This window comes from Cryptotermes secundus, unplaced genomic scaffold, assembly GCF_002891405.2.
Source record: "Cryptotermes secundus unplaced genomic scaffold, Csec_1.0 scaffold534, whole genome shotgun sequence".
NCBI classification, from domain to species: Eukaryota; Metazoa; Arthropoda; class Insecta; order Blattodea; family Kalotermitidae; genus Cryptotermes; species Cryptotermes secundus.
In genome coordinates, this window is record NW_019739956.1 from 3430 (window position 1) to 28573 (window position 25144).

The 25144-nt window shown below is 39.6% G+C and overlaps 1 protein-coding gene across 1 annotated transcript in view; it reads left to right on the forward strand.

Annotated features, from left to right (window-relative positions):
• Positions 1-6940: 6940 nt before the first annotated feature.
• Positions 6941-25144, forward strand: part of LOC111872149 (acetylcholine receptor subunit beta-like 2) — an 89241-nt gene continuing 71037 nt past the window's right edge. The window contains exons 1-6 of the mRNA XM_023865741.2: positions 6941-7195; positions 10949-11103; positions 11850-11894; positions 14228-14337; positions 15471-15651; positions 17800-17956. Coding sequence (XP_023721509.1) covers positions 7150-7195; positions 10949-11103; positions 11850-11894; positions 14228-14337; positions 15471-15651; positions 17800-17956 — 694 coding nt within the window. The 5' untranslated portion in view covers positions 6941-7149. The remainder of the gene's footprint in view (positions 7196-10948; positions 11104-11849; positions 11895-14227; positions 14338-15470; positions 15652-17799; positions 17957-25144) is intronic.

Below are 25144 nucleotides of genomic sequence, written 5' to 3' on the forward strand. Positions count from 1 at the left end.
GTAGACAATTAAGTTACATCCTAGGCCGCGCCATAGCTCAAGCGCTTAGTCGCTGGGTTCCCACCGCGGCGGCCCGGGTTCCATCCCGGGTCTGGTCAAGTGGAATTTGTGGTGGACAAAGTAGCGCTGGGGCGAGTTTTCTCCGAGTACTTCGGTTTCCCCTGCCAATCTTCATTCCACCAAATTCTGCATCATCATAAACACCCGGGTCAGGTACAATAGGCCAATCAGAGGCCGCCGTGCCAAGTGGACCCAGCTGGACTCCACCCGTCACTAGCGAATTAAAAAATTAATTAGGTTACATCCTTCTGAAGTCTCAGTTGGTTTTGACCGTTGACGTGTATGGAGTTGTCTGGTATAGTGGGTTTCTGATCAGAGTCGACGAGGCCTGTGAAGATCGTTTCTGGTTTCGTGTGCTGTGAGACGCCAGGAACCGCCTCTGTCCCTGTGTGTAGGATTTCTCGACTCAAGTGCGCAGTAAGGTGAGCTCATGGTGGACTGGCGGAAGACGGTTGCCAGTAACCTTTGTCCGAATTTGGAGTTCACTGTGCACCTATTCTGGACAGAGTAGTGTTGACAATGGGAAGAGGACAGAGCTGGGCCGTCGCCATGCGGGTGACTGTGGACCCGTCTAGATATAGTGAGATCTACGTGTAGATTGTCACGTGTCCGGGGTTCCGTGACTAATAATAACGGGTTTGGATTCATTTGCACTTCTACTACCATTACAACAGCTCACGATCAAGGACACTCTACAACTCGCTCCATTCCTTACTGGACTACGAGTGTCTTGTCTTCCACTGTGACTGACTTGGTTCTGATTTACGAATCGGTTGCTTCTTCTACTTCGACTGCCTTGAACGACGACTGTTTTACGAATCCCTCTGAATCAATTCACAGATGAACTCTTTCTTATAACTCGGGGCGAACCGAAGAGAGACCACCATCTCGAACTTTTCGTCTGTTATTATCTGTGGTTTGTCTGTTGCTACGAAACGTACCTAGCGACTTCCTACCCAGCAACAGAGGTTCTTCCACTGCTGAGGTACATGTTTACAGAACCGTTGTCTAGCAATGGTCATATTCGTCACAATATTTTGAGGCTGGATTGAAATCTGGACATACTCGTACACATATGTTACTGAGAATATTTTGAAACTTGGTTCTGAATAGTAGAGCTGATGGTCGGCCAGGATTTTCTCGAGCTGTTTCTGCTGGTATGCAAGACTTTATTGTTTTTCAGGCTACTGTTGCGTAGACGACATGGCCTAACGCGAGAGATATCGGGCAACCTGCCTTTCTTGCAGTTTTCCACTTATTTTTGAAGTCTAGACAGATTTTATTATATTTAATATTATTTAGCAAGGCATTTTTTTGTAAACATTTTAAAGCAACAGCGTGATAGCTTCTCAAAATCCACATTAACTTTGGGTCTGATTGTTGTAATTAATTAATCATTGCAACTAGTCAGGCGAAATTTTTCATAGAGGCAGTTTATTGAAATTAAATTATATACGAAATGTTGATTTAATTAAAATGTGGCACTGATTTCTGATTGCTATTTGTAAANTTTGTAAAAAGTAAAAGAAGCCTTTATATTTAGAAAGTGTACGCACTGTGAAAAAATATTGTGACTACGTACCAGAAGAGCTTCTTTTTCAACTTATTATGTAAGATGTCGTTCTATGGTATATATTTCGCGAAATTAAATTAAATGAATAGTGAAATCAACTAACATAAAAAATATCATTAAGTGAAACGGCATTTATGTAATTTTTTTAATTTTGTCTACTAAATACTGAACCTTTGAACTACTGTTTGAAAATTTAAAGTTATATCTGCGAAATGTAACGTTATTAAAACATGTCTAAATTACGCATATAAATTATTTATTAAACTGTATATCTATTGAGTGCTGCTCTCAACACATGGATTTATAAAATGTACATGATAATAATCTTCTTTGGCGTGGAGTCGTGTATTGGGATCGAAAGGTTGGTACGGAATCATAACTAAGGAGACGCTCTCCATGAGAGCAGGCGTCGCCGAGGAATCCTCGAATCTCACACGGGGTTGTGACATATTTTCAGGATTTGTTGTCTTCTTTATTTTGGCATGGATTTCAAGAAACACTTTTTGAGATTCAGGAGGTTCCCGTGAGAGAGCCCCACTGCAGTGAGTAAAATGTAGACCTGTTTGACAGGGTCCACAGATGCGACTGATACAGCCTTTTGGAAGGACTTCGACAATGTTGAGCTTGCCCGGAGATCCACTAGGCCCGCGTGGCACCAAATACGCACCTTGTATGGGGACAATCATAAGCGGTACCTGCCGTATCACCCAGTGGTCCGGTTTCGCACACCCAGGCCTGAGCACGAGTTCCCCGTCCTGAATTACGCTAGGAGATTCGAAGGTAAGAACCTTGACTGTGGTCATACAGCTCAGGCATGCTGATGTTATAGAAGCTGCGTCTTACACAATGTTACTGTCGTGGTCGAATCAGAAAATTTGAGAGTGCTGGAGCTTGTAGCACAGGAAGGTGAGTTAAGAAACACATTCAGAATTTTAATTGAGAACTCTGAAAGAAAGGGGCCACTGGTGAGAAGTAGGAGTAAATGAAAAGATAGTATTTGAATTAAATTTGAAGGCGTAGTATATGTGAGTGTGGACTGAATTCATCTGCGCCAGGGTAAGGACAAGTGGCAGGATCTTGTGAACACGGCAAGGAAAGCGTCTGATACCATAGAAGGGGAACAATTTTTGACCGACTGCGAGACTAGTAGCATTACAAAAAGGAATATTGCTTCATTGAGTCACTTACACAAAGTACCAGAGTTATGATGCATTTAGAAATAAACTATAACAAGACATGCGCATATAATTTTGGAAAGCAATCTTTCGCAAGGGGGAATGACACGAGAGGATAATACTAAAATTGATCTAAGGCTAATTGTTTGTGAGATTATTAACTGGGCCGAACTGACTCGGGATAACGTCCATGTCTATTACGAGAGAGTCTGTATTGACTATCCCGGTGCCTGTTTGCCTGATAAGTTTGAAATTACTAGTCACAGAATACCATTAGTGCAGAATTTCAGCTTTCCTTCGATATTAATATTGCAGCAAAGAAAATAAAAACAAGATTATAATACTGGGCATCGGCATATTAGGCTCTAGAATATATTCACAGAATTACATGCAGAAAATTCCATTAGGATTAGATCGGTTTCGAATTCAAGATCTCCCACACATAAGGCCAACGCCTTTCCCTTGAAGAATAGGTGTATTTTTCTTTGCGTAAAACATGTGGGATGTAAACCTGTAGAGACAGAAGCATGAAAGACAATGCTTGACATTGCCATTGGTCTTTGAAGGGACGTATTTCTATTTTTGTTCCAGACCGATTCAAGAAAGGTCTGAGTGCAGGGGAAATCCTGGCTCTGCTCAGTACCGTCATGATTGACCGCGCGTCCCAAGGACGTCTGAAAGGGCTGCGTTTCGGAATAAGCAAGCGATGAAGTGGCTGCTTTCCCACTGTTTTCAAGTGAACGGAAGTGAACCGGTGGCCATGTTTTTAGCCGAAGATGTGATTCCCAAAGATGACATAGTTATTATTGTGGGAATATTTTCGACCTTTCGGTTAGTCATGTTTACCGAAACAATGACATGATTAATTTTGTATTATTCTGAAATTTGTGTGTGTATTGATAGAAAACATCCGAGGTAATTATTCAGTAACCTTGCTCAAAATATTTCGCATCTCCTAATCTGCATATTGAAAATGTATTTAGCAATAACATTCTGCAAATTAAACACAAGTTACTCATTCTCTTCCAAGGTTTTGCCTTTTGAAGGTTATTATTACTAAAAATAGGTGAGTAAACAATGTAAATGTTGATCATATTTATATTAAAACTTCAGGATATGTAAATAAATATTTTATCTCTTTTCTTCAGAGTAATATAGGCCTATAATATTCCATTGAGATCAAAAACCATTGCAAATATACACAATTTAATGCAATTTAATGTTTAAATATAGACATAATATCATCTAAAATTTGCATTTTCATGTTTATATTATTCAGGTTCAAGACACAAATATTCTTTCGTGCTGGTGTTTATTTTGTGTATTGTGTAGTTGTATCTTCCAACACGTTGCATGCTGATGATATTAATCTGTGTAAACATTCTGCAGGCTTTTAATATCTCACTTTAGCAGCTGGCTTATTCAGTGACGTGACTGAATTGGGACGGACGATCGCCGTTCGACATTCATCAGAAACAGTGATATCATGTTTAGGAGGGTTTGGGGGCCCATCTGGTTCCTATCCCATAAGCACTGGGGATCATTCACTAGGGGTGAAGGCAGTCGGACTGGGAATAATGTCACTCCAGATAGTGACGAATAAGTGGAGCTTTCTTCGAAATATTTTATGTCCTTTCTTGGTTTGGTGTTTACCCTTATCACAGTTTCTCTGCTCTCGGAATATCATGGACCTATTACATAGAGATGGGCATGAAAACTCACCTTGTATTTGCATAGCAATTTAGAAATTTATACAGATCAATTTATTTCCTTCTATTTTATTATTTCATAATTAGAAACAAGGGGGAAGACAAATTATGGTATAATTTGTTGTAGAGATTAATATTGTAAAAGAGATATGCACAATTTCACAAATATAGTTTTACATCGTATTTCTTAGAATTAATAGTAATATTCAGATTTACACATGATGACGTGTGCACTAAACTGATATCAGTTTAACAACGAGGTACTGACGTAAGTGCATACACTGATGACATTTGAATATTGAAGCAATCTTAGAGTAAACACCTTTCGGATATCATAAGCTGCCTGTTGGTGTGAAACGTGTATTATAAACTCTTCATTTCACATTCTTCATTAGCGATAATATTATTTTAAAAAGAAACTACACTGCACACTGTACAAAAAGTAACACTGGCCTAGTTTCTTTCTAGAACTGTGTTCAAGTTTGTGATTTATAAGTTTTCTTACCGAGAGGCACATTAGATAAGTAATAGTAGTAGGAATTGTAAACATGAAGTTTCACAACAAAACATCGATATACGAGTAAATTATGAGAATGGTAAATCAGTAACATAAATTCCTAAAATTACTTGAATTTATGTATTTTTAGATGTAGGCCTACCTTACTTGAACCAAAGTTGTCTGATCCCCCCAACAGAGCACGAGTTTATACAAAAGATTATTATAATAATTAATTGGTGTGTCCCCATAATAAACACTATCCTGCTCGGTGCCCCTATGCTGCCAACGCGGTGGGTAAAGATCTCGACATATTTGCTGTCGGGGCCGTTTCCCTCAATCACATTTAGAATGTAAATAAAAAATTTTTGAATAAATTAATATGTTTATACATTGATCCATTTAAAACCTGGATTGTTTTATATTTTATTGCTGTCATGATTATTCCAATCAAAAATACTAATTATATATATTTTTATTTTCTCACTTCTCAATGATGGGGTTATTATATTTATTGAGTTATTGTTATTATTATTATTATTATTATTATTATTATTATTATTAATATTTATGTTTCATTTCTCAGTTCTTAATAACACTTAGATTTATATTAATGAAATTATTATTATTGCTATTATTATAATTTGTTTGTTTGTTTATTTTTCTGCATTATTGTCTTTTCCCCATTGATTGCCTGTAATCTGTCTTCGACTTTATATTATGTTTGTCTATAATGTAATTACTTTTATCTACACTGTGCTCTGTCTGTAATTGGCCTTGCGGCTGTTGACTCGGCACAGAAATAATAAAGAATTGAATTGAATTATTAGTATTATTATTGACTTCTATGTGTGTATGTACATGTATTGTCCTTTCTCGCCACAAGTGGCATAATTATTGGAAATGTGCTTATTATATTTCTCGCCTGTTAAAGTTAACTTCAGTTTTTCTTGGAATTGTTATGAATTTATTGCTATTATATAAAGACTGTCATATTTTGTATTTTGCTCTTTAATTACTTTTGTGTATTTCTATGTACTCGTGTTAAATTTGTAATTGGCCACTGTGCTGTTAAGTTTGCGCGTAAATAAACACGAATTGAATTGAATTAAATTGAATTGAACTGAATGATTGCTGTTGCAATTAGCATACTCACTTCAAAGTTCTGTTTCTGAGTTCGTTCGTCATTCATTTACATGAACACTTACAGGCGCTAAGCTGTAAAATTAAAACACACAAATTTTCTCTATTTCGTTATTGAAGTAGTTAATCGCATAGCTTAAAGGGAATTACTGATAAATGAATATTACCTTCACACATTTTTATATTGCATGACAAAATGCAGCGTATAGATTAAAAAAATTATTGCTAGAAATTTTCGCTAAATTCACAGGAAAATATGGTACTTTTGCTGAATTCAATAGAATTTTAGGTCCAAATATTTATTAAATTATGAAGCTCCCAATTGATGCATATCCTATTCGTACATTTATATGTGTTTAAGTCGTTACGTCTTTTCTCTAGATTACAGACACAGTTCTCTTATGTCTTTTTTTTTTTTTTTAACAAATACAATTATAAAACTGAGACTCGACAAATTAACATCCCCATATTTCCTGATTCAGTATTTGGTTGAAGGACGAAATTAAATATTCCAACAAATTAAATATTTTGAAACCATTAGCTGACATTAAGTATTAATATTTTAATGTGATTTGTTTGATAACAGTTTCTGAGCTAAATGGTATAGCACTTTTAATGCATATTAGAGCCGGTTTAATGCAATCAGAAAGTTCTTGTTCGTCTTTCTTAGGAACCGTGATACTGTATAGTTACGTTCGTGTAGTTCCAAACTGGACCGCATTTCCGCTGAGCGCTAGTTACTCGCATATTGTCGTCTATTGATTAAGTCGGCCGACATATTGGATTGATGCTGGGCGACGCTGGACCGATTCTGTTTATATCATCTCTCGAATATGGCAATACGACAATAATTTATCGATTGGATTACAGAGTAAACTAATTTGTTTCCAGTAATATGGATTGTAGTAACATGAAATTGGCTGCAGTGCAATAAACTAATGTACGTGTAAATTGTAAAGGCGGCATACAAACAGAAACATAAAAATATTTGAAATGCGTCGTACTCTTGTCTTCTTTAGTTTTCTAACCATCACAGCAGGTATGTACAATATGTGTGATATTATGTAATTTGTAGATATCATAATTTACCGGTTGGCATTCTTTAATTATAAGTTTAGCAAATTTTCGGCTCCCTTAACCACAAAAGAACACATTGTTTTCGTAACTTATGTTGGTTATATTGCTTTTTAACCGGAAGTGAAAGGTGGTTTGAACCACAGAGTGGACAAAAAGGCATGGTTACTCGAGAAGCATACGCAAAACTTCTTCCGTTGTTTCTATTTTTCTCGAAATACATTTAGTAGAGGCAAACTATGAATGCAGAACTTAATTGGCATTGGAGAGTTCGAAAGGTGTTATTAGATATCACGATGACAATTAAAAATCTAAGCGTCATCCTGAAACACAGCAGAAGAAATTATGGGAATGATTAACAGTAGTTGTGTTTATGAAGCAACTGCTTCGGCGTAACTGCTGGGCGGGTCATCTGCATAATCTCAAAGGGAGCTAGATGTATTGTAAAATACTTTCAAATCTTCGAAACGTTTCCCAGTGATATCAGGATTGTATACATTTTACTATTTTTTTTTCTTTGCCTGGAAAATACTGACGTTTCTATCGCATGTTTGTTAGCGTGGTTGTTTAACGAGAGCTTCTATGCAAATGTTTTTCTCCCTCTATTCAAGGAGAGGTAGAATTACTGTTTCGATTATCACTAATGTCGAACACAATTTGTTCCTAATAGATTACTTGTTATAACTTATTAATATTCTGGAGATGGGTATTTCTATTCAAGATCCTAACATTTCGTCTTTCGTGCATTTTGTTCAGAACAGAAAAGTCTCACTTTCATAGTACACAATCACTGTCACATTGCTTCGCGTAATGCGACCAGTCAGAGATTCCAGACTTATTCAGATAGAAGAGGGGATCAGATGTCTGTATCTGAGGGAGTTTTGAGACGACATTCTTGAGGCCCAACATGGTCCTTCGATACCGAAATTTTAATTTGTCGGTCACGGTAGCCGAGCTGTCTAAGATATGTACTGTCTTCGTTCGCTCGGAAACCGGGATCGTGGGTTCGAATCCCATACAAATATGGATGTTTGGTGTGTGTATGTATTTATTATGTGTTTTTGTTGTCCTGTGTTTAGGTAGAGGCCTTGCGACGAGCTGATCGCCCGTCCAAGTAGTCCTACCGTCTGTAAAAATGATCATGAAACTGAGAAATCAGCCCTATGCTCCAAAGTGAGAGCGAGAGGAGAGAAAAAAGGGGAAATTTTTGTTTATATCAGGTTCATATATGTCAATAGATTAAAATTACATTTTTATATAATGCGGTGACAATAGTATAAATACGTTGTTTGTTTTGCTTTGATTTCTTCGAGGTTTGTGGAATCAGGATGGATATCAAAATCGCGAATCTGCAAAGGAATTATAATTTTAAGATTTTATTGTTTGATATGAAAATAGGCCGAATACGAGAAAAGATTTTTTTATACTTTTATGTTTATGAAAATCCTACACGAGAACATGTGCATCTATTCCAAAATATCTTCTGAGTATATTGCCCGAAATACATTACGCTGGTGACAAGAACACAGTTCTATCGATTATCCAAAATATGTATTTCAAGATTCCACCATGAAATTTATGCGATGACACTGAAATACTAGTAATAATTAGAAAATATAGCAAAGATGAAATATTTGAGGACAGATCATCAGAAGAAGCCTATATTCATGAAGAAATTAAGAGACAATTGGGGAAATTCATGTTACCATTCATTTCAGAATTTTCTACCATCGTCTGCCTAAAAATCTAAAGACTAAAATATAAATACGAGTAAACTATAAATTTACTTCTCCATCCAGCTAGAAGATAAGGCACTATGAACTCATTCTGATGTTAAAAATGTAACAATTTAATTATAAAGTAAGTATATTAGTCTGGTAGTGAGGGTAGCCGATCTGGACTCTCTCCGGAGATGACCACAATTCAGGGGTGACGTCCCTGACCGAGCAAGCTCAAGCTTCTACAAGCTTCGGTAGGTAGTACCTGGTTAGAGCCCCACCCGGGGTTACGGGAAATAGCAGCGTCGGTTCTCAGTGGTCACGAAGGCGAGAAGTGGGGGCGGACGAGTCACTCCTCTCGGTAGGGGTAGTTGGGTCACGCAACTCGAAGACGGCAGCTCCATTAGCGACCCTGCTGGGCACTGGCAACGTATTCAGGGGAAATTACGATACTCAGGATATTAGAGGAATTTATCCAACAGTTCCTTTATTTTCCGTACGGGCAAAGAATCGATAGAAGAAGAATTCTTGTTGCCTGTTCCTTCCAGTTTAATTTATATGACTTTCAGTCTTCTATAATATTCTCAGTAAAGAGCAGGTCTAGTACTCTTTTTCGTTTCTCCTTTCTCGCGAATTCTTTCTAACAATGTTCTAAGAAACCTCATACGTATGGCTCCCTTCCGTTCTCTTCTGTTACCCTCCGAATTCAAGCTTTACTTCCAGATATAAACTTGCTTGGTCCTTACGTTACGCAGTCGTGCTAGAATCTCCCTCCTCACCCCATTTTTAAATGATCCTTCATTATTCCATTTCGTCACATATAGTATATGTGATCTGAGAATAAAGTTCGAGAACTCTTCGCGTAGGCCACATACCTCACTGCTGAATATCACTGTGGTCGCCTTCAAAGGACTCCCCTTTGGAAGCTATGCACCGATACCAGCGCCAAGTCCACCTTCAAAACAATTTTGAAACTGGATTTTTGGAATGGCCTTCAGAGCTGCCGTCATATTACTCCTGATGTCATCAGTGTCATAAAATTGCATTCTTTTCAAAATTTCCTTTATCTTACGGAACAGAAGAATGTCACTGGGGGCTAGATCCGGTGAATAGGGAAGGTGTTCCAGCACAGTTATTTGTTTACTAGCTAAAGCCTCCCTCACAGACAGTGCCGTGTGAGCAGGTGCATTGTCGTAATGCAAGATCCACGAATTGTTGGCAAAACGTTTGGGTTGTTTCCGTCTAACTATTTCTCGCGGCCTTTTTAGTATTTCAAATAGTAAACCTGGTTGACTCTTTGTTCAGTTGGTACAAAGTCATAATGATCAATCCCTCTAATATAAAAAAATAACAAGTTGGCGAACTTTATTGTCATACCTAATATGTACATTCAGTACTTTTTAGTTATTATAATTTTGTTCATCTGATATTTTACACCAAATTTTGGATATTTATTCTCTAATATGAGCATTAATAAATTTGTCTGCTTTTATATATGGATGTTGAATTTGTACTTTCACCTTAAGACAAAAAACTATATCAATTCCTGAAAGATTTCCGTGAACAAGGAGAGTACCTGGACCGAAGGCGGCGAAAGTAACTGGACAATGGAAAAAAATTACACGATGAGGAACTTTATAAATTGAACTTTTCGCTATGTATTCTTAGGATGATCAAAATAATTTACAATTATATTGATAGAATATGTAGCATGCATGGGGAACTGATATATGCATATAAAATTTTATTTCGGAATTCCGAAGGGAATGGATCCTTCTGGAGACCTAGGCCTGAAGGTGAGAACACCATTAAAATGATCTAAAATAAATTGCATATGAATATCAATTATATTAAACTCGATCAGGATAATTTTTTGTGTGGTTGACTCTTATGAAGGCGGTAATGAACTCTCGGCTTCCACAAATGCAACGAAATTTTCTGACTATGTGAGCGACTCTGTTCCTGAAGAAGGATATGTTCGTGTTTTGTGGGCGCTGTAGGATTGAAGGCTGCGACGTACGAGGCAAACCCTGACGCCAAGCGTCTGTACGACGATCTCCTAAGCAACTACAACAGGCTGATACGACCCGTCAGCAACAACACGGACACTCTGACCGTCTGGTTGGGACTGAAACTCTCGCAGCTAATCGAGGTGGTGAGTGCCGTGAGAAAAAGTATTTGTGTTTCAGAAGTTCAGTAGATCTCCAACACAAGGTGTTCAGTTAAGAAGGAAATTTAGCAACACCATTGACGGGGCCCGAGATTCCTCACAGATTGCTGCAGTAACTGTAACTGTAATGGCGCGTTTATCAGCGCTAATGTCTCATTCTGCTATCGGCAGTTACAGCAGCAATCTGTGAGGAATGCTGGGCCGAGTCAGCGGTGTTGCGAAGTTTCCTCCTTAAGTGAACGCACTGTATAATTTGCTACTTGATATTGCCACATCAAATTCAGAGGGGGGATGAAGGTTAAAGAACCAGAGGTAAAAGTAAATCCTCTCCGAAGTTCAGATCGTGCAAATGAACATTAAGATCTTGGAAGTCTGTTAAAATACAAGTACTACGCAAAGAGTTGCTACCAAGTTTCATTGACAAGTGTCAGCATGTCAGTTGTTTTGGTGGTAATAAGTACAGGCTCAAAACTGTAACTAAGACAGAGAAATAATTTGAAAGAGAACTAAGTCTTCGTTCACAGGGATATTAGTGGAATCACTTAACTTAGGCAGCAAGATTTAATTATCAAAATGATCCTAAAATTGTGTGGTTTTCAAAATTTATAGTGTTATAACATCAAAAAACGTATAGTGTTCCTTTACATAAATAAACTGAGAATATTTATGCCCATCTTTAAAACAATTCGGAGCTGAAGAACTCAAAATGTTGTTTATTTCTTCTGTTTCAGAATTTAAAGAGCCAAGTAATGACGACAAATTTATGGGTCCAGCAGGTGAGTAGATTTATTACGTCAAAGATTTTATTGAGTTATAAAATAACAAATAACAATTCCTAATTCGAACCTCAACCCCCAAGACGGAGGACTTCTCTTTGTCGGATATTTATGACTGAAAACAATCAATGGCGTCTTCCATATCTGAAGGTTCCTTCTCTCTTCACAAAAGGCGGACGCTCCATGCTATGATAAGAGGGAACATTGATGCTTTCCAAAATAATGTCTTAAAAATGCTTTGTATAGAAGATTCCAGACCCATGTATAAGACATATTAAAAGCTAAATGTCAGTTGGTGTATACTTCCATCGCCCGTCACAGTGGCCGCGCGGTCTAAGGCATGAACCATCTTCTTCCATCGAACGTTGGGATCGTGGGTTCGAATCCTACTCAAAGCATTGAAATCTGTGCGCTTATTCTGTGTTTATGTAGGTAGGGGCCTTGCGACGTGCTGTACCCCCGTCCTGAAAGTCCTGCCGACTGTGTAGAGGATCAAGAAACTGAAAGTGGCCAAGTCCAAAGGGCTGTAGAGCCATAGAGAGAAAAAATGCATGTGTGTGTGTGTGTGTGTGTGTGTATCAACTTGAATATTCTAGATGAAAGCTCGTACCAGTACTGTACAAATAATTTCTAAAACACGTAAAGTATGTTTAATAAAGGGTTTTGACAGTTATAATTGCGTATGAAACATCAGAAAAATAAAGTAATTTTTATTGCTATGGCTATATTAGTTAAATTTCATAAAAAGAATTTCAATGAATGTTGCATATCTTTAATCTGTCATAATACAAAACTTCGGAAAATGATGGAAGGAAGAGAGATATAACGCCGTGTAGTCCGTTGAAAGTCAACCGACGTTACGGAAATAGAGGCAAATAGAGAACTCGGCTAACATGATGATCCTTAAAAGGGGCCTTACATTCCAGAAGTTAGTATCTTCAGAATCCCCACTCTAAGAAGTTCAAACCATATACGATTCAATGGCACTATAGTTCGAAGGGCCGCCATATTTCTCTTCTTAATATGCATATAACAGTAGCACGACAGGATTAATTCGAACAGTCTGAATTGAGAAGTAATTTAGGTTAAGTATTTTTGACGAAATTTATTTTTGGTAATACCAAGTTGAAATTTCAGTGGACTGTTACGCTAGTCCGCCATGTTGGATCCGTTGTAACGTCTACTTCACATAACCTGATGAATAATTTTTTTATATATCTCATAAAGAGTCAATCAAATTTTGGTGGAATTCAATATAAGAGATCTATTAATAATATTGGTTGGCCATTTGGTTTTTAGCACTTGGTATCTGACATTAAGGGAGGAAGATAGACTGAGGGTGTTTGGGACAGGCTGTTGAGGAGGATATTTGGACCGAAGAGAGATGAAGTGACAGGAGGTTGGAGAAAACTGCATAATGAGGAGCTTCATAACTTGTACTCTTCACCAAGTATAATTAGAATGATGAGGTCAAGGACCAAGGCGTAGGTGTGTGGACAATATTAAAATGGATCTTAGAGAGATAGGATGGGATGGTATGGATTGGATTGGTCTGGCTCAGGATAGGGACCAGTGGAGGGCTCTTGTGAACACGGTAATGAACCTTCGGGTTCCATAAAATACTGGGAAAATCTGGAGTAGCTGCAGAATTGGAGGCTCCTCAAGAAGGGCTCAGCTCCGTGCGTGAGTAAGTAATTTGGTTTTTAACCATGTTGACATATTAAAAATCCTATTTTCGTAAGGCAATGAACGAGCATCATCATGTGCGTCATAGATTCGGGTGAAATTCGCTATGAGAATTTTTCACATAACGTTAGTTGGCCTTATTGGTTTTTAATCATACTGACACTTTACAACGCCTGCTTACGTACGGCCTTAAGTGGATACTTCCATGCATTCGACAAAATGTTTCGCCGAGTTTTGTTATAATTCGATATAGCGAATTATGGCGCTTTTAAGTATGAATTCTGGTCGTTTTCACTAACTTTTTTTGTTTGTTTGCTAAGGTGCCTTAAACTTAAATAGAGGCATTAGGAATTTTATTTGCAATATTATGGGCTAGGCCTACAGCCTGCTTCCAATCTTCATCAGTTTTCTACAGTAAAACACGGTTCGTATGAGCTCCCCAAATAAACTTCCTTTTTTGTTTTTGAGCGAACACACAATGACGCTCCAGTCTGGAACTTGCAGTCCAGTAGTAGAGTTCTCTTGTTATCAATTCCATCGCCGCAAGTGGTCTTCATTGTTCCGTACGTTCTGGTTACAAACTTGGGTACATTAAGAACTCGCATTCTGGAACATTAATACTATGAAACGTTGTCTTCATGTTTCAGAAATGGATCGATTACAAACTTCGGTGGGACCCGGAGGAGTACGGTGGCGTGGAGATGCTGTACGTCCCTTCGGAGCACATCTGGTTGCCGGATATTGTGCTCTATAACAAGTAGGTTGCAGCACCATCTGACACCTTATGTGGTTCTGAAGTAACCTTCGGAAGAAAGGCCGCGCCATAGTTCAAGCGGTTAGTCGCTGGCTTCTCACCGCGGCGGCCCGGGTTCGATCCCGGGTCTGTTCAAGTGGGATTTGTGGTGGACAAAGTGGCACTGGGGCGGGTTTTCTCCGAGTACTTCGGTTTCCCCTGTCAATCTTCATTCCACCAAATTCTCCATCATCATAATCACCCGGGGCAGGTACAATAGGCCAATCAGTGGCCACTGTGCCGAGTGGACCCAGCTGGACTCCACCCCCGACTAAGGGAATTGACAAGAAACTTCAGAAGAGAAGATGCAATGTTTTGTAACAGATTAGGTAAATGAATGGCTGACTAAATTACTGACTAACAGAATATCTGACTGACGTACCAGCCGACCAAATAGCGCCACTAACATCTATTTCAATGTATGACACAAACTCCGTCCTAAGTGCAACAATTTATTGTAGTTCTTTTGTCTTCTTTTCTTCTACACTACATGTTTCGGCCGTAAATGGCCATCATCAGGTGTATTTCTCTTACGTAGCTGTTACACTGCACGTAGTTTAAAATTTAAAAACACCAGCTTTCTTAATTGTTCATTTCTCCGTTGTTAATAGGTCCCATATATCAGAATTCCATTGCTGATATTTGTCAGATATGTGTAAAATCTTTGTTAATTTACATACGTCAATTTGATTTTTGAATTTTTATATTTTTAAAATCTTCAATTAAATTTATTTTTTTTTATTTTAAAATTTAAAATTCGCAGGGATACCTGCTCCAAGTCTGCAGTGCTGCAGCGACCACTTCTTGCTTTCAGCACCGTTCTGGTATTATTCTGTGCAGGCTCCCTATGTGCGTGCCGCTGCTTATCTTTAATACGTGTATTAATACATGTAGTATTATCTTCTCTGGATTCCTTTGAGTGACGGACTTAAATGAAAATGAAATTCTCAAAGAAGTGGTGAGATTTGAGAAGGCGGTGACAGGATAATATTAAAGTAATCCGTACGAGTTTCAGTGTTAGTGTCATTGAACATGGAAATTCCGCTACTTCTGAGTTAGTCCTTACTAACTGATCACGTGCTGGCATTTGTTCGCAGCGCGGACGGCAACTACGAGGTGACGCTGATGACGAAGGCTACCCTCAAATTCACAGGAGAAGTGTTCTGGAAACCCCCGGCGATCTACAAATCCTCCTGCGAGATTAACGTCGAGTATTTCCCATTTGATGAGCAGAGCTGTATCATGAAGTTCGGTTCGTGGACATACAATGGTTTCCAGGTGAGAAATCTTGACACAGAGAGACACATTTCTCCCGTACAGACACGAATGCCTACAAGGAGACAGGGATCGAGTTGGAAAACTGCATTGGGACAAGGCAACCAATTTTTGTTTTTATAATAAAATGTAGCGGAATAAGGTAAAACGTTATTGATAAAGATAAAGATAATGTAGAATGTAAAAGTACATTTATATTGTCACGTGTTTAGGTGGGTATGCGTGAGAAAGTGACGGGTTCTATTTCGGATGATTGGATTTATTAGCAGCTTGGTTACACACTCTCTCTTAATTACACTTAAATACATGCAATACGGCGTTATCGCTGATTTACATACACTCCAGTTCACTGTTGCGCAAGCACTAGGATTATCAGTCTCTACTAGTCGTCTCCTAGCAACGGATCTCAACACAGAAACTAGCACTCAAAGCACTAGAAGTATTATATCAAATTTAAGTCTTCCAATCACACGGAAAGTCTTCACAGGACGAACTTCCCATGACTGTCACTTAAATATTTAAACACTCTCAGATACTCCCAGATACTACTTGGTCAAAGTCAAAGTCACATTGAGACTGACGGTCAGTCAGTCAGTATGTCTTGGTGTCGAGCCCCATCTGTAGTTCATGACCAGATATTAATTATTACCGTTTGACAGTTACGGTCTTGTTTCTGTGGGACGCCCTCTCTCACGAGAGGACGCGTCTCTCTTTTGTATATGCTGCTGGCTTCGCACCGACCACACAGAAAATAGTCTCTCTATTTTTGGAACGTATTTACCGAGCGATCGAATAGCAACGGTCATACCGCCGACCGCACAGAAAACGCTGTACTCCCAATGTTTTTTTTGCGTGTATTCGGTGGCGTGGTGTTTCGCGCTGTTACCTAGCAACGCCGTGTCCATCCACGTGCACACCTCTATGCAAAAATTTAATGGTATTATAAGGCTGTGAAACTTCATTTACTGATTGACAATATCACAGTACGCTTTTTGTACTTCGATGGTTCGACATGTCTCGCTAGTCATGCGGGCAACATCGGGTATGCTCCCTCAAAATCTAAGGTACTAAAGGTAGTGATCAGCAGAGTTAAAATTCGTAGACTTTGTTTCAATCGAGGGCTAAAATCAAAATTAAAGTAGAGATTAAAATTTAAAATTGAAATAAATTTCTTTTGCTTTCTTGTCGCAGTTCAGATTTTTGTCTAAACAATCAGTAGTGTAGAGACATGCATGGTGACCGTTTACTTCTGTCCAGCTTGACTTTTCTCGTGTTACAATATTTAAATCTTCTTGGAACGATTAGAATCTCTTGAAGTACTGAAATAATTTTGTCCCTTTTCAGTATAATGCATCGCTATTGCCCCGACTACAACCATCTGTTCCTCACATCACCCACGGTTTTGATAGCTCATTTCTTATATCCTGGATATGGCAGCAGGAGATTCCTCCGAAGCGATAGTACCTATTAACCGAACTACAAGCGACAAATTTAATTCAGAGAATCATTTCGAGAGCAATGAAAGTTTATCGAGAAAATTACGGACTTCAGACAATATTTCCAGGAAGGGAAGAAGCATTGCATGCACTTCCAATGTGATAATGTTCACTAAAGATTATTATTTATTATTATTATTATTATTATTATTATTGGAGGGGGTGGAGTTCCCCATGCACCGCGACCAGTGGTCTATTGTACGTCCCCCTATGATATTCTACCAGTCCCTATACCCTACCGGTATTGGTGCGTGCCATCAGTCCCGAATCAGCCATCGAGTTCGGCCCCTACTGGCTCAGCGGTATCTAGATGCTTCCCCCATTTACCAGAGGCGTTAGAGACTCTTGTTGGGCGGGAAATGTCCTTACAAATTTGGCTCAGTGGTCTCCTTTGGAGATATGAGGTTCTTTTACGTGCCGTGAAGCTACGACACGGGACCCACGGCTTAAAGTCCCTCCCGGAGGACTTGTTCCCTGAATTTTTCCGCCCTTAAAACTTCCACGACCTCCGCCGGGTTTGAACGTTACCCCTAGACTACGGAGGCCGTTTTTCACTATGTTTTCACAATTATGTTTTTGGCAGAATCAGTTTTGTTATTTGACGGTCAGGCTTATCACATTGGCTTGAGTTTAATGATTTCATCCTATTTCGCAGGTCGATTTGAAGCACATGGACCAGGTACAAGGAAGTAATCTGGTGAGCGTTGGGATAGACTTGAGTGAGTTCTACTTGTCTGTGGAATGGGACATTTTGGAAGTTCCAGCCAGGAGAAATGAAGAGTACTATCCCTGCTGCAAGGAGCCGTACTCAGGTACTGTAATATTAAAATAGGCCACATTAGCTTTCCTCCAGGCCAATTCCTGTTCATCACTGGGAACCACCATGTTAGTCGGTAACGGTGGGCAAATTTACTGAACAACGGGACCGCAGAAGTGAAGAAACAGCAGACTGATGTTGAGTGATTACGATAGGTGTTTTGATACATGATTTTCCTCTCAACATACGTAACATTAATTTGTTTCTTCTTCTGGAAAACTGATGTTTATTAACATAACAACGGATTTGAGATTTTTCTGAAGGATTCAATATCGTGTGATACTTGGATTTACTGTTAGATCTAATCTGTTTTTGGATTGATTGGCGGCAGTATATCGAATGAGGTGAGAAAATTGTCTTGAGTGACGTGTAAGGGAATGTTTCCTTGGAATTTTGAGGGTTCTGTCATGGAAATCACCTGAAGAAACGAGAAATAGGTCACGACAAAATTTTCCCCATTGAAGCCAATGAAATACAAATTAGATGCTTTGTCGCTCTTTCAAATTTTTCGCATTTAAAACTTATATCGTCTAGTATATACTCCTTCAGAAGGGCTCAGCTCCATGAGCAAGCAAGTAAGTAAGTATATGCTGCATTACCATATTTCGAATTTTCTGGTTTAGAAATTTTAACTCAGATTTATCTTCGAAAGGGGTGTTCCTGGTACAGGATGAGGGCAGACGCTTAAAATGCAAATAGACACAGAAACAGACAGACTCACTTTTCTCTTCTTCTTCAGCTGTCACTGAGTAGGCCCTCTGACATTTCCTTGTTCAGAATTCTGAAAGACTGAATCCTTTAAAGACTGAGCACGATTCTTTGGACAGGCGACTGGCTCATTACAAAGTCTTCAGCGGCACGGGAGATCACAACGCAACACAGAACGAGAGCCTATGTAATCCACCATGGAACCATATGACTCATGATGCTGTCCAGAGGTGGGCAGTAATGAACTTCTGGGTTCAATAAGAGGCAGGGAATTTCTTGGCTTCTTGGGCGACTCATAGCTTTTCATGTACTTTGTACCAGGAAGTTAGCTTCACACACACGGCCGATGCGGTATTCAAACATGCGATCCTAGGGTTCTAGAGGAGCAAGGCAAGTGACAACAACTATCACGACCTCTTCATAGGACGATATGTTGCACAGATCCCCACAGAAAGAGAAAGAGCCGCTGTGCAGTCTCAGAAGTTTCTGCACACCTAATATCAACTTCAGTTTAACACCGCTCTTTTCCAACCCGCCTTTGCTTGTATCGGCGCAGTAGGAATGGTGCTATCCCTGCTACACCTGTTTCTACCTTAGGACAGTGTATGATGGCTACTGCAAGTTGCCCTCACAGATCAAAGTAAGGAAGATCGGTATAGGTAGAGGAAACTAGCTGGGTCGGTTTGCATGAGTCTCAGGGTAGCGATGCCGAAGAAAGCGTTTTTCTGAGAGTTGAGCCAATTGATGTTTATTCACCTGCTAATTCACCACACTGTTAAATTAATGTATTCTTAGCTTTAAGTTACAGCGTTACACTATCGGCAAGCTATGTCCCGGAGCGTGCAAGGGTCACGTCCGTTCAGTTCGGAATATTGTGAAAGTCTCTCCTTTTGTGGAATGGCTTGCACCCCCACGCCGGGAATTCGAAAGATGGTGTTGACATATATATTTTCATCCCATCTTCCGTAGGAAGCTTGAACGAGGCAACCCAATCATACTGGCCCTCATTCACAGGCAATTGTAACAAGCTCTGACCTGTCCTTTTAGGCGCGTCCGGTTCCCTGTACCCGAGCTAAATTTATGACTGATCGTAAATGTCATAACTCCGGACTTCTTGTTTCTGCCAGAATCTACAAATTTCAACATAAACACCGTATTGCACGTCCCAGACGATGAAATACGATATTATAGATCACGATACATTTCCAGTAATACCGAAACATAAGACTTTTGAAATTTAAATTACCGAGAATTAATTAGAAATAAATTTCATGGTCATCTATAATCATCAAAATAAATAAGGGCTCAGAATGATCAGCATCAAGTTCTCTTTCACGTAGTATACTCATATAAATCAGAATATTTGTTCTTTGTTGTAGGTCAGTTCCAGGAATATAAATTTGTGAAAATGTTATTAAGTATATTTGACCCACCCAGCCTCCTATCAAATGGGTACCTAGGGTTCTCTCCCCAAAGGCTCCAAGGGCCTACATTTCCATCTAATGCCGATGCCAAGAATGATGGAGCTATGCCTCCAATCTGCTTACGTCTTCATGGCAGAATGTTTAATTAATAAATCACGACAACAAATTTACCCTTACATTATTAAATACTTGTATATTTGAACCTAACTATAATTTTATTCGTTCGAACAGTATCCTTAGGCCAAGCATAGCCGTTTCTCTTAGACTTCTTCTGCCTCACTGTGTGGTGGTACCTCATAAATGTATACGATTCTACTTACGTCATGTGAGATGCCGTTTAGAAACTGGGAAATAACACTACTTTGTGTGAGATGTTAGGTCCTAATGGTGATATCTATGAAGATTAATTACTGTCTTCTGGCTTTTGATGCCGTGTAGTCTTTAGGGTAGAAGAATATATTTCTACCTGAAATATAATGGCAGCGCGTTCGCCCAAAAATTAGATACATTTTTACAAGACTACAAGGAGTCACATTCCACAAGAAGCATTCTTAACCTTATTTGATACACACGTGTGGAGTGTGAGTCATCAGAATTTAGTTCCAAAATGTGGCGAAATTAATTTCGACCTTCCAAAAATTTGGCATATCTGTGAGCTGAAATGTTGATGGGAAGCCAGGGCGTTAGATATAATCAAAATTCTATTAAGATGAAAGCTCTTTACACACACACAAACACAACACTAGCGCGGATAGATCTGCGCCTGGGAGGACTAAGGGAAATTAACTTCAGAGCCTCTATTGAAAAACGAAATTAAGTGTCCATGTATTCTTTATTGTAGTGGAAACACATTCGCAAGTTGCGCTGACCACGCGACACCCTCTATCCACTAAAGTTCGCACTAACTTCGTCGACAAGCGGCGGTCATTCGGTCGGTATAGTTCGCTTGCAGACTGAAGCCACGGAGTTTGTTTATTTTCGAATTGGTTTACTATGAGCCCGAAAGCCACTTCTCCCTCGCTATGCTTACACGGGCCAGTAGTAGCCATTTGATGACGTTCGTATGGAACATTCTTGTTACAGCATCACCACAACACTAAACACGAGAGACATTGTATCAATAGCACGTGCTTGTTGCTATGCCCATCTGCATCAGTTGTCATCACATGAGATGACAGAAACTTTATGGGTAGCAGTTCAGTTCCACCGTTATCTCTATAAGTTAATTTTGTCAGATCTGTAGAAGGAATTGAGACATAGGCCCGTAATACGTAGATGAATACAATCCAAATAATGGATCTTCTCGGACGGTCAGTCATGTTAAGATAGGGTTACTATGCAACACTTCGGAGACTGTCCCGGCCTTCGTCATCAGTGGTTGGTGCGATCATCCAATCTTCGGAGATTGTATCTGGCTCCATCATCAAGGTTAATATCCTGTTGATAGAAACAGAGACAGTCTCCGAAACGTCTTTACATGGATGATTTTCAGAGTAAACTTAATTGTATACGAAGAAAGTCGTCTTCTGGGTTTAGGCGCCGTGTAATCTTCGTTTTGGCCGACGTTTCGGAGGAACGTATCCCCTCCATCTTCAGAGCAGTTGAATGGCTTGGAATGCAGAGAGCAGTAGCTGTAGTGATATGAAGTGTAGTAGAAAACGACTTTCTTCATAGTCATCGCCGTGAAAACCTCAAAACTTACTTAATTGTATACATTTGCCGTCAAAGCTTCGCATTTCATAAACCTGGAAAACCTTAAATTTCATAGCCCCATTTACACATCGCTCGCTCATCAAATGTCGATTGTTGCAAGTCATTATATCATGCGTGTCAGTTTATGACAATTAGAACTGCAGTACATTTTGTGTATCATCACCAAAACTCAGGACAAAATTATAATATGAAGACAGTCGTTGCATCATTTAAACACGTGACAAGATTTTAGTACGTTACTAACGAAGCAAAATTACTACGTGGATCGTATACGAAAAAATAAAAGTAGATTAAATGTTTGCTGTCATTAAGTTCAGAGTCTTCTGCCTTCCCGTCCCCCATGGAGATTAAAATGCTTTTGACTATACTTCCACATGTTTTCCTGTATGGTTTCGAAATGTATCTCTCACATTGACTGAGGTTATCCGAGAACAGGTTAAGTAGGGGAGGAATATTTGGACCTAGGCCGAGAGAACTAAAAGGAAAACGAAGTAAAGTAAGGGTAAAGCTATCCCTTTAACAGGCCGTTGAGGCCCATAAGGTTGTGAGACGTTGAGGCTTCCAAATTTGGCTCATAGATGGCGGCAAGGTTGTCAGTCGTACTCGCCGGCCGCCCTTTACCCTCAAGAATATTCATGGTACTCATTTGTGTTAGAGGCTGAGTCGACCCCAGGACCATAGTGCGGCTGGATGGATTAGGTAAAAAAAAAAATTTCCAATGACTTTATCGGGACTTGAACCCGCGTCCTTCCGGCTTAAGCGAAGAAGAATGCTTAATGAGGGGCTTCGTGATCTCTCCTGTCCACTGCTTGATGCAATGCAGGACGGGCAGATGGATGAGACGTGTAGTACGACATGAGAGAGTTTAGAAAAATATATCCAGAATATTAGTAGGAAAACTACAAGGGAAGAATCACTAGGGGGGCGTAAGTGTGTATCGGAGGATGATATTAAAATAGACGTTAAACGAACAGGATGTAAAGGCGTGGATGCAGTTCCTTTGGTTTAACATAGGGACCAATGGCGTGCTCTTACGGGCGCTATAAAGAAACTCCGGGTTCCGTAAGACGGTAATTAGTATTTAATTGCCTAAAGGAATGTCGGCTTCTCAAGGAGGACTCCGCACCGTGAAGTTCCTGGAAATAATATAATTTGATATCCATTGTTTTGTGCAAAAATCCGGGATCATAATTAGATCATATTTTTTACAAAACTAGAGGCAAGAACATACTACTTGTCGCATTCTTCTCGCAACAAGGCTTATCATTCTCCAGTACACTAGTTGCATGTTCACCTAGAGCCTATCCGTTAACTACTCTGGGTACAGATGTACCAAAGATAAAAAAAATCATTTTATGAAGCCTAAACCCTTAACTCGCATGTAGTGACTATCGTGGCAGTGCCTATGATGATATCCCAGAAGACTGCTTTCTTCATTAGTAACACAGTTTGTGTATACGTGCCTGCCTCATTTCTAATCTATACGCCGGAAATACAATTGAACTAGACTGTACATATCTGCTATAAAAGAACCCGTAAGGTTTTATTACACAAAACTAGTTAATTATTAGTGGACTCAACTCGAACGGCAGTAACTGATGCGAGGGCAGTCATAACTGAGTAGGCCTAAAATGTTTCGAAGTATGTAATCGCATAGCCTACTTCGCCGCGCTGTTCCGATAGAATGCGCTGGGTGACCTGCACTGTTGATCATTCACGGTCCATGTGTTATGTGAGCGCTAGTAATGGTTATCGAGTTCGGTCTTGTACACTGCATGGAATTCAGTAGTATGCAGTTCAGTTTGTGCTGTATCTAATCCCAAAGGATCTCAGATTACAGAGATAACCCCCATTAAATCTCCCATGGGAATTGGTCGAAACATACGTACGTTCACTGTCAGAGTGATTAACTGGTTTTGCGCTAACCGCGTCTGATTCCAGCGGCTTTCATTGCAAATTAGGGGTGCTTGCCGTCTCATGGGGTGGGAGACACATACACCACATATGATTAAGGTGGTCAGACACCGTCTGGAGCGGAAATGTGGGAGATATCACCGAAAGTGTGCAAAGCGCAATAAGCAGTCCCGGGCAAAACAATTACTGAAGCCTAGTTTACTACTGCGCAGGCTTCCTGTCAGGGAAATCTCGTGTTATAGAAAATTTAGAGCTTTCTTTGAAATTAAGTGTTGCTGTTATTCGAGTTTCGGAGTGATGACGTCATGTAGCACTCGATTGTGTCACCGACGTTTCGGAGATCCTTGCTATCCATATTTTCAAGGCGCTGTAACGACTCCATTCAGTCCAGAACCTTTTGTCTTCCCGTATGTTGTCTAAAAACATAAAAATCAGAGCATAAAAGAATTAAATTTTTTCTGTGGTTCTGTATGGTCGTGAAACTTGGTCTCTGGCATTAGAGAAAGAACACAGACTGAGGGTGTTTGAGAAGAGAATGTTGAGAATATTAGGGCCGAAGAGGGATGAAGTAACAGGAGATTAAAGAAAACTGCATAATGAGGAGCTTCATAACTTGTACTCTTCTCCAAGTATAATTACAATGATCAAGTTAAGGAGGATGAGGTGGGTAGGCAATGTAGCACGAAGAGAGCGAAAAAGAATTCATATAGGTTATGGGTGAAAAAGCTAGAAGGAAAGAGATCATTAGGAAGACCAAGATATATTAATATTAATTTAACAATATTAAAATGAATCTTAGAGAGATAGGATGGAGTGGTATGGATTGGATTGATCTGGTTCAGGATATGGACCAATAGAGGGCTCTTGTGAACACGGTAATGAATCTTGGGGTTCCATAAAATGCTGGTAGGTTCTTGAGTAGCCGCACAATTTTCGTTTTGTTGAGAAGGGCTCAGCTCCGTGAGTGAGTGAAGTGAAGTGACGACTCCATAGTCGCCAATGGTGCTGTATTGTCATCATCCAAAAAGAGGCCTAGCAGTAAATCGTGTGTTGATGGCATTATATTTAGGCAATGGAAAGGTAAAGCTATCCCTGTAATAGGCCGTGAAGGTCCATATGGCTGTGAGACGTCGAGGCTCCCACATTTTATAGACAGTCGGGTCATAGATGGCGGTGAGTTTGTCAGCCTTACGCGCCGGTCACTTTTACACCCCCCCCCCCCCCNTTACCCCGAGGAATATTCCTGGTACTCGTTTCTGTTAGAGGCTGAGTCGACCCCAGAGCCATAGTGAGGCTGGAAGGATTAGGTCAATTGAAAAAAAAACCATTACCTCATTGGGACTCGAACCAGCGACCTTCCGGCTTATAGGATACTGCCTCAACCAACTATGCTACCGCAAGCCCCAGTGTCACAAGGGTAGACC